We start from the raw sequence: 17,986 nt of genomic DNA on the forward strand, positions 1-17,986 counted from the left end.
TTGTAAAGCCCCCTTCCCTTTTTCAAGGATGGCCCTTTCACTTCGAAAAAGGTTGCTGATGGCTGAACAAGGGAACGAAAGTGACACTTATCTTAGAAAAAAGGAGCAGGGATCTGAGTACAAGGTTCCAATCGTCCCGGTTCAACCTAGTCCCAGGGTTTTTAGGTGTTTCAAGTCCAACATGGCGAAAACACCGCCATCTTTTGAGTGTTCCAGGTCAGGGTTACCGAAAACAAACCATGTCCGTACTCGAAAACATGCACAAATATAAGGCAGAGCAAACTCTATCAGTTTATTTATTTATTTATATCTGATTTGCATGCAGTTTACTTCACACTAATTCTAATAGGGCTAAAATCTACAAAATTTTATATACATTTTTTGAAAAGAATAAATTTTTGAACACGACGTTTAGTCCTCTATTTACCATTAAGTCGTCTGTTTTCCACAAAAAATAATTACTGAGTAAAATAATCGTGATATCAAAAACAATAATCGCAAATGCTCCTTAATTTAAAAAATCTGGCACAGATCTAATCTATCAGCAACTTACCATACAATAAACGCAAGAAAATACTTCAAAGTCGATAAAAAATAACGCAACGCCGCAAAATGTCACTATAAATATGTCACGCAACACCTTGAAAGTTACTCTTGGTGGAGGTGTTTTAAATCAATGGTTGCCATGGTCACACCGCGTACACTTAACCCAGGGATTTGTTAAACCTGTTGTTTTTCCGGTGTGTACGGTTTTACTCCGATTTCATGTTTCGGTTTAAGAGCAAAATCAACCATTACTCTATTTAAATGAATGGGTCCACTTTTCAAATGGAAGCAGTGTGTAAATTAATTTAACAGCATTCAGGAATCTTTCTACTTCTATTAACTTAAATGACTGTAAAATTTTCCTCATGAAGCTATGTTTACCCCTGTAATGGTTATTTAATTATCAGGGCCGATTATTTAAACGATAATAAGGTAGCATTTATTTAGGTATGGCCAATCAGCGTGAACTAGCTTCTGCAAAGACGTGGTTAGAGAATTTTCGTGTAAATTCAACATCAGCCATAAACCGGATCTAGCTTGGGTGTTGTCTATTAAAATAATCGGCCCTTATTGTTTCAAACTTAAATTAACTAAAACGCCAGACACCATATACCTGACATTTTTAACTATTACATTTACCCCTAATCCCGGTCATGATTCGACACCTAACTTCTAATTAACAATTAGACTACGAGCCCGAGTTTTCTATGAGCAAAATAGTCAACGAGGCGCAGCCGAGTTGACTATCGCTCGTAGAAAACGAGGGCGAGTAGTCTAATTGTTTTAGTAGAAACTCTAAAGGATTGCAGTCCAAAACCTACAATATTGTTCACTTTGAAGACAAAAATCAACAAAATTTACCGCTTGAAGAGCTACTCGCGTGCGCGACTGTTTTTTATCGGCGAATAGAAAACATTGGGAGAACCAATCAGATTCGCGGATTTCCAATAGAACACAGCTGAGTTTCTACTAATGTGTCTTATGCTACGTAACAAATTAATTCAAGGTTAAAAATATAATAAAAAACATTTAAAAAACTCAACGTTTTTCGAATTATTCGAAGCTGACGGCCAGTCTGCACACAAATTCTTCTGTTTGTGTTCGGTTTGGTTCACATTCTGTTTTTATCAGTTATTTTGCGGTGTAGATTGACCAAGCAAAACGCATTGCCCTTAAAAATCCATGATATTTTGAGCTTTTCAAGTCTCAAATGCTGAAAGCTAGACAGGATTTGATTCGACTGTTAATCAGAACGTACCACTAACTTACTCAGTAAATCTGCATGCCGAGGCTCGTATAGTTAGCATGTAACTTCGAACACTGCCCTAATAGAAACTAATTTCAAGCAAATCCCCCACCCCACCCCCCCCCCCCCTCATAAAACTAGTAAGGCCCATCCACATGTATGCGTTTTCGTCCACGTTTTTCCAGTTCGCATTTAGACGAACTTCTAGCAAAAGAAGTATCTCAATCAAACTTTCCCACAACAATGGATTTCCAGTGAAAATGCATACATGCAGACGGGCCATACAAAAATCAACTATTCTCCCTCGAACACTGACTAATTTTCATGAAATCGCTATTTACCATAACCTGCAAAAAGGACGTAAAATCTTTTAAAAGAGTTATTGTTTTGACCTCTACTTCAACCGTAGGATCTCTGTATGTCATGGTTAATCTGGTCACGCAATACGTCACGCGGTGGTCACGCACAACCCAAGTTCTTTTCTTTATATCTTTCGATTTCGACAAGCTCGGCCAGATAGTCTCTTGAAACTGTTTAGTTTGCTTGCGTGGATTCTAACATTTTCTACTTTAATAACTGCCTTCCCTAGATTTTGAGCAGAAAAAGTACCCAAATTAAGCGTAGACAGAGGAGAATTCCTGCAGCAGATAGACAATTTTTGGGTTCTATAAATGAATTTCCCGTAATTCCAGATTTCTAAAGGATTGAAATCAGCACCGTAGAAAAAACAAATCTTTCAGGTCTGAAAGCTTTTCAGAAGACACGAATTTGAAATAATAATTTCAGCCAAATATAAGTTCCTATTATTATGCATTTCGTAATCAACTTGCAAGATAAATCACGTGCACATCACGCTTCGTAAGAAACCTAACACGTGATAAACTAACAGGCCACGCGTTCATTGGCAAGGGGGTGGAGCATAGAGTCTAGGTTCATTTAAAACCCACAGCCGAGGGAGCCAGGTAACTAAACATGGCTGTCCACGCTAATTCCAGACACGTCGTCCATAAGTTCCGAAAATGACGGTCGAGCCAGAGGGTTCCCCTCCCAACACTTCTCCAGCACCTCCAAGACTGTGTCGGGGCAGTTATCGGGCTTGGGCAAGACGAAGATCATCTTTGACACACTTCAGGACCTCTTCGTTGGACCGATCATGGTAGGGCAGCTGACCAAGAGTGTAAATCTCCCAAACCAGCACGCCATAAGCCCACACATCACTCTTCTCGGAGTAATCGTCGTCGAAGATGGCCTCCGGTGGCATCCATCGGAGCGGTATCTGCATGTTGTTGAAGCGGTAGTATTCGGCGTTGTAAAGGTCGTAGCTTAAACTCAAGTAGCCGATCTTGACCTTCAGATCTTTCCCCACCATGCAGTTTCTCGCAGCGAGATCCTTGTGGGTGAAGTTTTGCGAGGCGAGATAGTTCATTCCTGACGCCACTTGTCCGCAGATGGCGAGCTTCTGATTCGAGTTCATGGTGCTTCGGCCATTGTCGTAGCAGGACAGAAGAAACTGCTTCAAGTCGCCCTAAAAGAAAAGAAAGTTTGAGCTGTCAAAAATGGAGATTTCCCGCCATAAGTCTCTAAATGAGCAGTAACCGCCCGCGATTGTCATTCGTTAACACACAGAACATTCCTGGTTTCCCCCTTTTCTCTAAATGAGCAGAAACCACGCGCGATTGTCATTGGTTAGCACACAGAACATTCCATTCCATATTGGGAAGCAATAGCATACGTCACGAGATGCTATTTATAACAAGCCAATCAGAATCCGGGTAAGATATATTGCAACAAGTTGCTACCACTGACCTAAACGAAGCAGGTTTCATTTAGAGAAAATAAAGAAACAAAATCTATCAACAGACGCGTTAGATTTAGCAATGAGAGTATTGCCGCTTGGCCAGATTTCGGCAACTAACTTTATCTTGTAGAAAAACGCTTTGAAAAAGATGCGAGTACTAGAAACATAAAAAGAGTGTCAACACTAGACTTCAATTGGGTTCCATTTTCGCCGAGAAGAAAATCTGATTGCTCAGCTGTTGATCTAGATAAGACTGTTTAAAATATTAATTCGAACAATCGTGAAAACTGAATATAAATACACTTTGTAATTGACTTCCGACACTCCCAAGTACAGCACCCGAAAAAGCAGATCTATTAAAAGGCACACCCAGATAAAATCCTCTTACACGAGATATCGTCTTAATTACCCCCTCTGAGACTTGGATGATTTCAGTCAATTTTGTATGTACGGCTGATTTAGCCGCAACATCAAAGAAAGGTAAAAATATTCAAGTCATTTTCGTGACTTGATAAAATTTGCGTCACAGAAATTCGTTCACAGCAGTCTGAAAGCTGACAATCTTCATTTCCCTTTTAATAGACCATTTCGGTTACCGACGCCATTTTGCCGGGGGTGACACTGGGGCGAGCGGACAGTAAATGATGGAAAAAAATCGGAGTGACTAAATGAGAAAAGATTGACCTGCAATCATGAAACTGTAGGAACCGCAAAAGATTTGATTAAATTTGAAGGGTTCAGGATACTGGGGCGAGATCGTTTAGTTCTACTGCTTCTTTCCCGTGGCGGCGAAGAATTGGAAAATCAAATCTGCGGCCCGTAGACTAATCCTCAACCCTCAACTGGTATCAGTAAAAGAAAGCAGAATGTCGACATCAGTCAATGAGCATCAAACTCCCGACCCATACATTACTGCTTTGCGCTCGCCCCAGTAGTTTGCACCTCCTGCAAAATGGCGTCGGTAACTTGAAATGGTCTATTGCCATACGGGTTGTTTGGTGTTGGTGAAAGTTCTGAGGAAATCAAAACTCAACAAAGTGCATTGCCGATTTATTTGTATCGACAAGTTCCCTTAGTATTAAAATTTGGCGAAAAATCAAGTGCCATTTTTCACGAGTATAACATTTCCGCGGCGATTTGTTAGTAATCGCGAAATTAAGTGAGGATAAGGTAGAAGCTTATCGACCTTGCGAATTAACAGTTAATCCAAACAGTGGCGATGGGAAAGAAAATTAGCTTTTACAATCAAGGGGATGGATTATCGAGACAAGAATGGATTTCTGGCTTGCGTGTACATGTACACAGTTACAAGAATAGTCCGCGATACCTCAACCACGAAACCAGTGGATCAAGCCCCTTTAACCTCCAAATGTAACACTTCAACAACTGTAGTTGCTTATTTACACAACTTGAAACACCAAAACTGAAATTCATGGTGCGGGGAGACAAGGCTTGTTTGCGTGATTTGGCCACAATTGACGCTATATTTCCGCATCAGAAATAGTTTACGTTTTTCAGTGCACAAAATCTACGGGTTAATGCCTTTCATCGTCATAATAACAGGATAAAAAGATTTCCTTATAAGCGTTTTTAGTTATTTGACAGCAGTTAATGGAATAATTTGTTAAGAAAAAAATAAGTTTATCACGATTTGATCGGATTTTTGAGATAGTATTGGCAAAAGGGTAGCGAAGACCAACGTAGAGCCATCTAAAACACGCTGATTTGATAGGCAGGTTTTACCGGGTTTCTAAAATATCAAAAACTTAATTAGCTGTTATACAATTAATATTCGGGATTTGAGGGGAAGGGAAGGACTTCTTGTGGTATTTCAACGGCAACCGTATTGTTTTTGCACGCAAGAAACTGGCAACAAATCTGCGGGGGAAAAAACACGCAACTCGCTAGCGATACGACATTAGAATCTAACCGCCTTACAGGTCGAATCTTAGACGTTTCTTTTGAGCGAGGAAGGAACTTAGCGTGCGAAGGGGTGATCTATAACTTTACCATAGCTACATACAAAAGATCACAAAACAAACCTTTTCACAACGATTCGAAGATCATATAAAATGGCTCATCCTCTTTGCACACACCAAGCAGTGCAACCACATTGCATTGTTGCAGACCGCACAGCGCATCCATTTCCTTATTAAACTCCTCACGTACTTGGTCATCATTACTAACCAAAGCCTTGACTACCACCATAGTCTCCTTTTCGCCATCGCGTATCCCACTGGCTCGCGCCAGGAATGCTCGACCATACGCACCATTACCCAGACTCCTGAGCGCTTCAAGGTCGTGCCTGGGGAACTCCATTTTGTCATAACTTGGCTGAGATCTGTAGATCGGGTTCATTGTCATATCGTTGCCCTCTCCATCGCGATGTTCAATGTCACCATTAGCATTAACTGTTAACAGAATGAGAAAGGTCAAAGGTCAGAGGTCAACCAAAAGAAGTAATTGAAAGAGGCACTTTTATGAGCATGACTGAAAAGTCAAAACCCAGAAGACATTAAAGATGATTTCCAGTCGTCTGCGCGCTGGTTTTTTTTTTTTTTTTTATTGTTGGTGTGGTTTTTTTTTTTTTTTTTTTTTTTTTTTTTTTTTTTTTAAAAAAAAAAATCTTTAAAAAAAATCCTCCTAAACAACATACAGAGTCCGTACCCTTTTTCACAGACAATTTTCCAGTTTTACTTTTCAAGGACTCAGATTGATTTTTTCAGGACTCCAAAATTCGCATGGACTCTTTCACTCCCAAGATCTCAATATTATTTCTCCTTACTGTTCTATACATTTCTAGAATTTGGTTCCACGACGTGTTACTGAGTTTGACAGATTTTCAGAACTTTCCAGCACTGGTAGTTTTTCCAGGACTTTCCAGTCCTGGAAGTGCCACTAAAATTCAAGGACTTTCCAGCTATTGGAGGTTTTCCGTAGGAACCCTGGACATCATATATATAACACAAGACACGCCTAGACTATAAAGGCAGCCTAAAACCACTTACGATTTTCACATTCAGGAGGCATAACTTCTTCTTTCTTGTTTTGCCTGGCTCGGCGACCTTTACAGTAGATCATCAATCCCACAACAAGAACGATGTAAGCCGCTGCACATCCCACAGCAATACCAATGGTACGGCCCATGGACCCGACTGACTTGCCGGTTGTAGTATGTGGGTGATCTGGAAAGAGAAAGAATTTGGAAAGGTTGTGTTAGCTTTAGATTCAAGTGGGTGGGTGGGTTGGGTGGGGGGGGGGGGAATTACTTTCCACTTCCTGTACATTTACTCCCAGTTTTTTCCTCTTCCTTAGTGGTTACTGCCTCTTTGTACTTTTTCTATTGCATAATAATGCAATGTTGCAAAATGTTTCCCAATTTCTTCAAATTCCTATCACTTGGAATCCCACTCCTTCTGCCTCACATTCTGTACTAGAGTTCCTGCTTCTTCCCCCACTCCCCCCAACATCTAGGGCAGGGGAAAATTGCTTCATCATCACTTTTGTTTACCCTCGGATTGTAGAGTAGCTTATATAGCTAATATCTCCAAGCATTCCACAGTACACAGCACAATGGACAAAGACCAGACCACAATGCCAGGAACTCCATGCCCTTCTCTTTACGATAAGTGTGTGGGTTCTTTTATGTGCCCTGCTGACCTAGACATTGAAGATGCAGGAGACGGGGCCTACAGTTTATCGTCCTTATCTGAGTAGACTAGAATATCTAACCATTTGCAGATGTTATTGCAAAGGCAGCATATTCTCCTCAGTTATTTTTACTCTGGGTCTGAGCTAACTGGTCAGCCTGCCTTTGCAAACTTGTGGAAGCACCCAAACAGTTTTCGAAGCAAGTGTTCACTAAACATTTTCATGCAGTATGCTAACTTTTTTGTCAGCAAATAGTCTATGAAGCACAGCCAAGATAACTACTGCTCACACGAAATAAGAGTGACAAGTAGTTTTACTGAACACTATAAAGTACTGCAGTCAGACACATACTACAATATAATTATTATTGTTAACATATTTTAAGGCAAACCTCAAGGGCCACATGAACATACAGATGCAAGAATCAACTTACTCTGCACTACAAGACTGAACTTGCTCTGCTTCATTTCGGCATGGTTTGCAGCAATACAGTAGTACCGGCCCTGATCTTCCAGGCGCACATTTTTGATATGAAGAGTTCCATTTGAGTGCTGAATGAACCTTTCCTTATCAAGTTTGTCTCCATCCTGTTCTTCCTTACTCCAACTGATTTTGGGTTTGGGATCTCCTGACGCATTACAGTGCAGCCATAGATGATCGTCGACATATGCTGTTGTGTTCTTTGGCCGCAAGTCAAAAGTGGGATAAACTGCAAATAGATCAAAATATGAACGGAATTATCATTTTAGGATGTTTAAACTAGTGCTACAAAAGAAAAAAATTAAATGTACATTAGCCTACGAGCAGGCTCCCTAGCAAGCTATAGAAAAGAAAAAACCAGGGAGCCAAACAAGAAGAGTGTTGTCTGGGTAGCAAGAACTTGCCCTGTGAGAACGTGCTCGTCTTTCCAATTTTCAGCTCGCTCTTCTTGCCGAGTTTCTTGTCCTATTCACCAACAAGGGTACATACACAACTAGCTAACTTATAAGTGTAAGAGCAATGGCTAGTTTGAAACTTCAGTTGGGGGGGGGGGGGGTGTGGGGGGGTGGTAAAAGGTTGGAGTCGATTCTTGTAACCAGCAATGCAAATCTAAAAATTAAAAAAAATTGAAAGTACATGCTGCTGTATAAGTACCTCAAGAAGAGAAAGTTTACTGGTTGACGTAACAAGAATAAGTCGAATGCTAATGCATTTATATATATAGCGCATTTTCCATACACTGAAATGCGCTTTACACACCAGACCACAACACCGGGAGCTTCGTGCCCCACTCTTTGCGAATAGTGTGAGACGGGACCTACGGTTTATCGTCCTTTTCCGAGAAGACTAGAATGTCTAACCATTTGCAGATGTAATTACAAAGGCAGCACATTCTCCTCAGTTATTTTAAGACCCTGAGTGTTGGTCCGGTCTGGTGAATGCTAACGTCAGCTACATCTACATCTACATCTACAGCTCTGCATTAATTTTATCAGTGATAAGAATCGTAAAAAGACAGTTCAAGTAATGAACTATGCCCATGTCAGTGACTTAGAAGAATCATTAAAAATTGAAATACAGTACAATCCTGCTTTCCTGAGCCTCCAAGGGAAGTAAAATTGGTTTCAGAATTCAGGGGTTTTGGAAATCAGTGGTAAAATAGTAGCGTTTGACTGAGCAAAGGAAATCTAAGGGAAATTACTTTTGGTTCGACTTATCGGGAGGCTCAAGAAAACATGGGTTCAAGAAATCAAGATTTCACTAAAATCTTATTCTGTGATAACCCAATGGTAGGAATTCCTTACCAAAAACAGAAATATTCACGTAGCTTTCAGCACTGCTAAACAAATTTTCGCCCCTGCAACAGTAATGGCCTTCGTCTTCCTTCTCTACATGTTCGAAAAACAATATGGTATTGTCTTGTTTAACACGGGGTTTGTCAAGAGGAGCACTTCCATCTCCTTTCTTCCAAGTCACTGTAATTGGCTCATGTCCTTCAAAGTCACACCTTATCTTCTGAGGTTTATGAAGATTGGCATTTACTTGGTTGTTATGAATGCCTGCAAGCTTCACTTTAGCTGGAAAAATGGAAAATTGCACAAAAAAACATTCAGTTAGTCTTCACGTCAGTCTTGTAGCTAAACACAAACACTCCAAGACTTATGGAGTGAGGTATCATTGCTGATGCCACTGTTAACAGTCATCTTGTATGAAAACAGACTAACCAGAAACAGATAAACTTTGCTCAATAAACAAAGTATTTCCCCTCAAAACCAAAAACAAAATTCCATTGTTCGTCAGATTAACTGTCAAATCAGTCGGTGCATAAGTATTATACACTGTTCTTGAGGATTTGTGGAAAAATCTTGTAGATAGATAGAAACTTTATTAAAAATGTCATAAACCACCTAGCTGGGGAAACTCCCCCACTAATACAGGGACATAACAAAAAAAGGGTTAAAATAAAAGAAAATGCTAAAAAACTATGGCTATTTACAATTATAATAAAATTTAAATCTAAGTTAAAATATGAATGTGAAATGGTTCTTGTGGAAAAGAACCATTTCACATTCAAAACCACTTGACCGGCCAGCCAGTTCTGATTAATGGAAAGCACCCGTTGTCCCTTGGCATTAAGCTTACATGTACATATACGTACATGTGTCTACAATGTCAGTTTGTTAGAGTAAATTTAATCTTAATTTACGTAATGCCAATGATATCTAAGAATGCTTGCAGTGATCACCCATCACAAAAGCAAATTCATAAGCGTGGAAATCCTACATGAGAGTAATTAGTCATATGCAGTTTAGAAAAGCTCCAATGCCACTTACAATCAATTTACAACACTCAACAATGTTGTAAATCCCTGGCACCAACAAAAATAACAATTTATTAGAAAACATCGAAATTCAGACTGTTGATAAAGGTAAACCCTATTGCTCTACTCTTTCTAAACAAAACAGGCTTGATAACCGGTCACTGCTCTGTAATACATGTATGAGCTGGAGCTACTCCCATAAATGTCTCTTCTTGGGAGGAACAATGATTGTTCTTAATGGAGCAGTGGAAATCAAGCCTAAGGATGCATTTCACTATACTTACCCATAACAGTGAGTTTAGCCTCAGCACTGTCAGACCAGCCTCCATCATGATCTGCGGAACACCTGTAGACTCCAGAATCTTTAGGTCTAAGCTTAGTAATGACAAGACTGCCATTTGATAAAACAAAGACACGTGCATCTTCTTTGACAGGACTGTCGTCTTTGAGCCACGATATTTTTGATGGTGGCTTTGAATCTGCTTTGCAGTTCAACATAGCTTTCTCATCTTCCTTTAATTCTTGGTCTTGGGGTTTCACAGTAATCACTGGTTGCTCTAAAAACAACATTTTGCAGATGTTTATTAGTGAAATTTATAGACCAGGTGATATGGAAATAGCACTACATTGACTAATAAGGATAAATGCTACTGAAGACTTCAAACCTTTACTAAAGGAAGTGAGGCTTAAAAATTTTCTATTGAATGGTCACACACTAGGGTTTCATCCACAAACTTCAAAGTTAGAACCAAAGCATAATAAACAATACCACATGAAAGTACTGCTCGATAGCTTTTATTTGAATGGTTACAGCATAATAAGCAGTACCACATCAAAGTACTATTCAGTAGTTATTTGAATGGTCACACACAAGGGTTTCATCCACAGAGCTTAAGGTAACACCTGAATATACTGCTCATTAGAACACCTTTGACTTGAGAAGATTTCAACATTAAAAGAAAAGAAAATGTAGGCAAATGTGCCATATATAGTAAACTCACCAGAAACAATAATTTCAATAGTGCGGCTTTTTGTTCCAAACATGTTCTTTGCTATACAAGTATAATTTCCTGAGTCAGCCAGCTTTGTCCTGTTTTTCTTCAGAGTACAGCAACCTTCTACAGCAAATTTCTTTGGCAGCGGTTGGTTGTCTGCTTTTTGCCATGTGATTGATGGCTTTGGCTCTCCCGGAGGTTTTTTACAATACACTTCAGTTTCGTGATTTAAGAGTACATAACGTTTGGTCTTGTCAAGGACAACATCATCCAAATCTGTAAATAGAAAGAATCACAATTAACAGTAGTAAAACAGTGTCCTCTATGACTCCCCTTCATTAAGTCAGTCAGACAGTCTGCGTGTCCGTGTGTCTGTCCATCAGTCAGTCAGTCCGTCAAAAAACTTGTTGATTTCAAACATAAATCGATATGCCTCCCACCAGTCAGTTTGAATATTGAACTTTTTATTTTAAGAAAATTACGTAAAAATGAACAATGAATTAACTTCCATTTTAATAATTCATAAAATGAGTGTTTGAAATGTTTTGGCTGTAAGATACTTACAAGCAATTTTCACCATGGTCTCTGCTGCTATTTCTGCAACCAAGTTACTTGCTGTGCACTTGTACTTTAACGCATCCTGTTTGTTAATATTTCTTATCACCAGTGACCCATTCTCGTGTATGGTGTATTTGGAACCGTCTTGCAGTGGAGTTCGATTATCTCCAGAATACCAGTTTATGTCTGGAGTAGGACTGCCGATTGCTTTGCAAGGAATCAGCTTTTGACTTCCCTCTAAAACCACCACGCTCGGTGGAGGGGACACTAGAAATTGCGGATGTTTTCCGACTGTTGAAGGACAAGATGATAGTCATATGAATTATTGCCACATAAAACTGTTTTGGGATAAACAAATAAGTGATGATGATCATTGATGAAGACGACAACAATGAAAATCTTACCTTCGTAATTTTAAAAAAATAATTGAGGTATCTTAATATTACTTACATGTATAACATATTGTTACCGAAAAGCCCTTTTCAGGATGTTGTCAATCAAGTTTGTATTGTACTATACTTTTTCACAATATTCCAATTTTGATATATTTAAATTCTAACTTGGCTTTGAGGCTAGGGGGAACACATGATTTCTTTTGTTTTATTCCTCCAAGCCCTAGAGCTTAGTTAGAATTTAAATATATCAAAATTTGGCCACTGTTCCTATTGTCTCATTAATGAGAGCAAGAAAGACATCAGCTTGCCAAGACATTTCTGGCTGCCGCTATTAGCCCATTATGATCTCACCTCACCCACCAAACCCATGGCAACCAGAGAGGAATAACAGATTGCAACACCTGGAACTCTGTGCCATTCCATATCAAACAATGTTGCAGACAATGTCTACAGACTTGACTCCCCTGCCAACGATGGGATCACCTGAGAAGTGAGGCAATTCCTTCATGCATAGCTAACGTGGTCTTACCATTTATACTGTCAACTCTCCCTCTAGAAGACACCGTCCTGACTGGCTTTAACTGTCCGTCTTAGAGAGGTGTCCAGGGAGTTGAGTTACAGTAAAATGATAGAAAAACGGCAGGGAGGGGACCAACACTGAGTGTATGTCTTATACAGGTGTCGGATAAGAGAGAGAGTTGAGTGTATTTAAGACGCTAGTTTGTCGACCAGCTGGGATTTGAACCCACAACCTTCTGCAGTGAAGGTGAGCACCCACCCAACTGAGCTTACCGAACATGATGACAATAATAACAAAGATAAAAAAAAATCACTTACCGACTACAGTAACAGATAATGGAGTTGATGAACTCTTTTTAGTTGTCGATCCATCCTTTGTTGTTGCTTTGCATTCATATTTACCACTGTCTCCTTCAGTCGCGTTATTAATCAACAATTTGTTTCGACTCACAGTAACTCGCCCATCTTGCGTCACAGGTCCACTATCCTTTGTCCATGTATATGTCCCAAGTGGATAAACATAACATTTGCACCGTAGCTGTAAATCAGTGCCTGTGAGAAAGGTTGTCCCTGATGGTTTGATGCTTAACTGTACTGAATTACAAATCCCTGAAAATGTATAATGTTTAACAAATCAGTCAGTGCCCTGGGAACAGAACTCCAATCTTTTCTCTAGTGCACAGTAATAAGTCGAGAACATACGTAACTATATTTGTACTTCTTATACTAGTCATGGACTGACAGAGCTGTGCTCTAGCAGAGTTCGGGTGCCACAGGCAATTTACTTTTGTCTTACGGCAAATTGTATAAATTTGTTATTATGGAAGCTTTTAAGAGCTGGCCACCCAAGTTTTCTTAAATAAGAGCCTTCGAATACCTTGCAATTATCTAAGAGCACAGCTTTGAACTGTTCTTTCCAATGTCTTGGCAACCTTTTGACTAGCCTGTGAACAGGCTTTCCTGCAAGGATGGGGCGAAAAGAAAGCGGGAACAGAAAGTAGGGGGGAGTCGGATGGGATCAGGAACCTGCTCGCAAGTTACAGATCAAAGATTATTCCCTCCCTGTACATGTAAGCTAAGGAACAAAACGGTATGGTCTGTGACCATTTTGGTGTTATCATTACTGATCAGTGATACATAAATACTGGCATCAAGCAGACATTCAAACAACACAAGACATCAATATCAACTTTTAAATTAATATTTTCACCAAATGAACCAGTTTATTTTAGCAAATTCCTCTGTCACCAGTTCTAGTTCCTCTGTCACCAGATTTTTCTATCTGAAAGTAATGGCTACCTCACTACTTCCCAAATCTGTATCTTTTCAGAATGCTGTTATTGTTTGAATGAGTGCTTCTTTTGTGTAAGCAGCTTGCATGGCTGAGTAAATCTGATTTCTGTTCTCCCCTCATGCATTAACTGAAAACAATTGAAGCTTTGAAAAATGCCAACTGCAGTGTACCAAAATGCTTCCTTGCAGAAAAGGGCATACAATTAAGACCTAAACTGTGACATCCTCTAATCTCAATTCAAATAGTTATGAAAAATTAAAATTGAGTTATGTTTAATAATTCTGTGTCTGAACATGCTTGACTGATTATAGATCACATGAAAGAATTCAATCACACTCTAGATGTGATTTAAGTGTTTGTAAATAATGAATGTAAGGTTTCTTTCAATCGATAATACTTTAATCTCGAGTCTTAAACCTTTCCCTGACATTGTGGGTTAAATCACTGTTGTTGTGACGAGGTAAAGTCTCCACCGACTGGGATACTGTTGATGGTTGTTTATTTTCAATCTTGTGAGCAATAAAGTAATCTTTTAAAGCAGACCCCTTTGATGTACATTTACATTTCGCTCCTTGCATGGCTGCAATAGTTATTCTTCAGCCATGAATCAAACACATGGGTAGTTTCAAAGGTGTTTCACTGTTGTTTCATAATCAAGTATTTAATATTTCCTGGGAGGGGCCTCTGCTATGCCACCCAGAGTATTAAGTTTGATGGGTTTTCTACGCTGATGAGAAATAAATAGCCTAACATTACTTTCCAGCACAATATCAACTTAAATTTTGCAAATACTCTGCTTTGAGCAAGACTCCATTGCATAAGGTCAAGAGATGTGAGGGCTGCGGAAATTGCATATTTTCTCATTTACGCATGGGTGATGGTCAAACGGAAATGATCAAATTTTTTGATTGGTTTGCTTTGATCCAAAGTTGCAGAGCTAAAGGACATAACCATCTTTTTGTGTTTTCCAACAACCTGATCCTAACCGGTTTTGCTAGCTTTAGAGAGGACCGCAAAGAAATGCACAATTTCCAAAGCTTATGTTTAACAATTCACCTTCTGCTGAAAAGTATCATGAGGGTATCTTTAAGATGTTTTTACATGGAAAGTGAACAATAATATTATAAAACTTACACAAGATGGAATGAAACTTATATAAAAGCAAAAAGTAATCTAATATTGAGGGACCCGTAATTATGTCTGCGACTGTCGGAGTGTTGAAGTTTCTCAAAACAATGACTTTCCATCTAAATTTAGAAAGGAAAAAGATTCCAAACTCATCAACAGCAATGAGATGAATCTTATCACTCCACAAGGCTTCTATAAAAGATTATTTATGTCAGAGAATGCTTGGCAATGATTTCCGAAGGAAACCTTTAACGCAATCTTGGAAATCATATAATGATTTATTTATGTTGGCAGTTTCCCAAGTTGAGAACAGCTGTTTGCTCAAAGAGTAATTTCTTGGCTGATATCGCAAGCAAAAAGAAAACTATACCAGTTTTTAATTAATAATTGAGCAACCGATTCAAAAATTGACTTCGAATGCCGACGAAAAGCGTGATACTTCTTCAATTGATTAATGCACTCGAATAAACAAATACAGCCAATAACTCGACATCTCTAACTAAAGAATCAATCCTGAAAATTGTTAATGTGCTAATGATTAGAACAGGACACTCAGGAGTATCTTATCGGCAATCAAAAGCTCAAGCGCGCCATATGATGTTTAGATTTCAGTATAAAGAAACAGCGAAATTAAAACTACACGAAACTGGAAAACTATTTTAAAACGATTTCTCCCCTTCTATCATTTCCCGGCGTGGTTTACAGAAAGTTGATCCAGAGAGGAAATATAGATTACCACAAAAAAATGCCAGAATGTAGCATGCAACGAGGAGAGTTATTGGCGATCGCATTTCCAAAATTCTGTGAGCGGATGGAAATTTTCTCCGCTTGATACAATTACGCAAAACTCCGTAACGTATGATCTGTATTGCGAATAATATCAAACAAACTTGAATCAAGTATGCCGAACAAACACTAACAGTCAAACAGGAAACGGCAAAAATATTAAAGATCGGCGAACGCTATACATCTTAAATAAGATAGGAACAATAGAGCAATTCACCGCGCGAGGGAAAGAGATTACGATTTTAGAATTCGATCTTACACACTTTTATAAACTCGATTTTAGTGGAGACTTCAAGTGTAACTTATTGTTTTTTTAGCCAGATTGCTCGATTTGATGCAAAGAAAGCATAAGAGAGAGTTCGATTTTCGACAGTACATTTGAAAACAACAATACGTCTATTGCATTAACTCTCGATCGACTCTTCGAAAAGCACTTGCTGATGTCGACTGATTTCACCACGCGTGCAATCGATTGTACAATACATCAATTGAGTGCCCCCTGCAAGAAATTGTGAAAACAAGCCGCCAGAAAGCTCGCAAATTGACAAAGGACTTAAAGGCCCAGGAAGCACAGAAGTACGCCCTAAATCCCGTGATAAACGCGTTGTTTCATACATACCTTTGACATTCAGCGCTGCATTTTGACTTTTACCAATGACTTTGTCCCTTCTTATAGCCACACATCGGTAATCTCCGCGATCCTCTAATTTCGTTTGGGATATTTGTAAAGTTCTACCTTCGTCTTTTGTAGTATAACGACTGTCTGTAGGTAAAGTTAGATTATTGTGTTCCCACTCGTATGATTGTATTTTTTTCGAGTACTGCGCCAGACAGGTAAAAGAGACGCTACTCCCAACATCGACTGTTTGTGGTGATGGCTGAGTTTGCCAGGTGAGGGTCGACTGCGATTCTGTGAGCGATGATCCTGAAAGAGTTGACAAAATGATAGGAACGCGTTATTAGTTGAAACCGTCATGAAATCTCACCTAACTGAAAATTATGTAAGTCAGCATTTCGCTGCCGACGCTTTCGCTTTGAAATTTAAACAAACCACAGTAGGAATACAGATCGCTTTAAACGCTCCCATAAGTTTGCTCAATCCGCCATGGAACGAGAAAGAAGATTACAGACAACAAAGAAAAAGCCGCCGTTTATCGCAGCGCACATTTGCTTTTTCTTCCAATTACGGCCTGGTGACAAATAACGAGCCCAATTTCGCCATTTAGAATCCTCAATCCGACCTCCACAGCATTTGAAATACACAACTGAGATTTCATCATGTGTTCCTGGCGAGAATGTGTCGTTTTGACCCAACGAACGGTAGAATAACAGCGATACAAGAAGACATTTCTTCATAGCCAAGCCCGGTTCGAATAGAATCGCTGCAAGATGCTCTAATTTAGGCAAAGTACGCTTACCTAACAGAACAAAACAAAGCCATGCCCAGAAACAGATGAATTGAATAAGGTTCCTTTTCGAGGCAAACAGCAGTTCCATCGCGTTTGAAGCTTGTCAAAACAGACTACATACAAGAAATAAACTTCGGAGTACAGAAAATCCTTCAGGCAGGCATGGAAATCTTTCGGAAATTCAATCTGTTAGCTGCACTTGGGTCGGAACGCAGCAGATTGACATGTGTCACGTGGTTGTCATTCTTTATTATCCCTTGCGGCCGGAAGTGAAGACTGACCAATCAGAGTGCGCTATTTCGCGGCACGGTGGCCCCAAAAGGAAGTGACCGAATCCTGTAGTTTTGTGAAAGGCACAATGTGCAATTTCCATTTTCTTTTGTTCGCCCCTTTTAGATTATGAACTCCCTCGCATGACTCACGAGTGATGCACGCCGCCTGTCGCCAAATAACTTCACTTTGGATAATTAAAACTGAAAAGTCGGCAAAGGTTAAAGAACGCCGATTACCCAGAGATCTTTTTTAAAGAAAAAATATAATTTCGCATGTCGATCGCCATCAATTGAATTGCTTTTCTTTTCGTACTGGTGAAAAAAAAAAAAAAACTCTTTTTTCCATAGAAAAACGACTTGCTTATATTCACACCAGTTGTTTTTACAAAATCTTGGCACCACATAGTGGCCTCCCCAAGAGCTGTCACAATATTGATATAACGCAATTTTGTGAATGTTTGATAGAAATATCATTATGAAAAGGAAATCTCATTTCTTCATCCCCGTCGTAAAATGGGGAGGAAAAATAATAGATCTTGTGGTGGTTTTTTATACGCTACGCACAAGCACGTAATGGAAGATCGGGGGT

The 17,986-nt window shown here is 39.3% G+C and overlaps 1 protein-coding gene across 1 annotated transcript; it reads right to left on the minus strand.

Moving 5' to 3' along the window:
* Positions 1–268: 268 nt before the first annotated feature.
* LOC144634332 (inactive tyrosine-protein kinase 7-like) lies at positions 269–17,329 on the minus strand. The gene is given in 13 exon segments (XM_078493254.1): positions 269–2,890; positions 2,892–3,317; positions 4,655–4,661; positions 5,641–6,001; positions 6,599–6,775; positions 7,675–7,950; positions 9,026–9,298; positions 10,326–10,598; positions 11,043–11,312; positions 11,601–11,885; positions 12,827–13,117; positions 16,336–16,641; positions 17,135–17,329. Coding segments are annotated over 13 exon segments (3,156 nt in total). The 5' UTR covers positions 17,214–17,329; the 3' UTR covers positions 269–2,758.
* Positions 17,330–17,986: the final 657 nt, after the last annotated feature.

This window comes from Oculina patagonica, chromosome 13 (assembly GCF_052425735.1).
Source record: "Oculina patagonica isolate OP01 chromosome 13, crgOcupat, whole genome shotgun sequence".
Lineage (NCBI taxonomy): Eukaryota > Metazoa > Cnidaria > Anthozoa > Scleractinia > Oculinidae > Oculina > Oculina patagonica.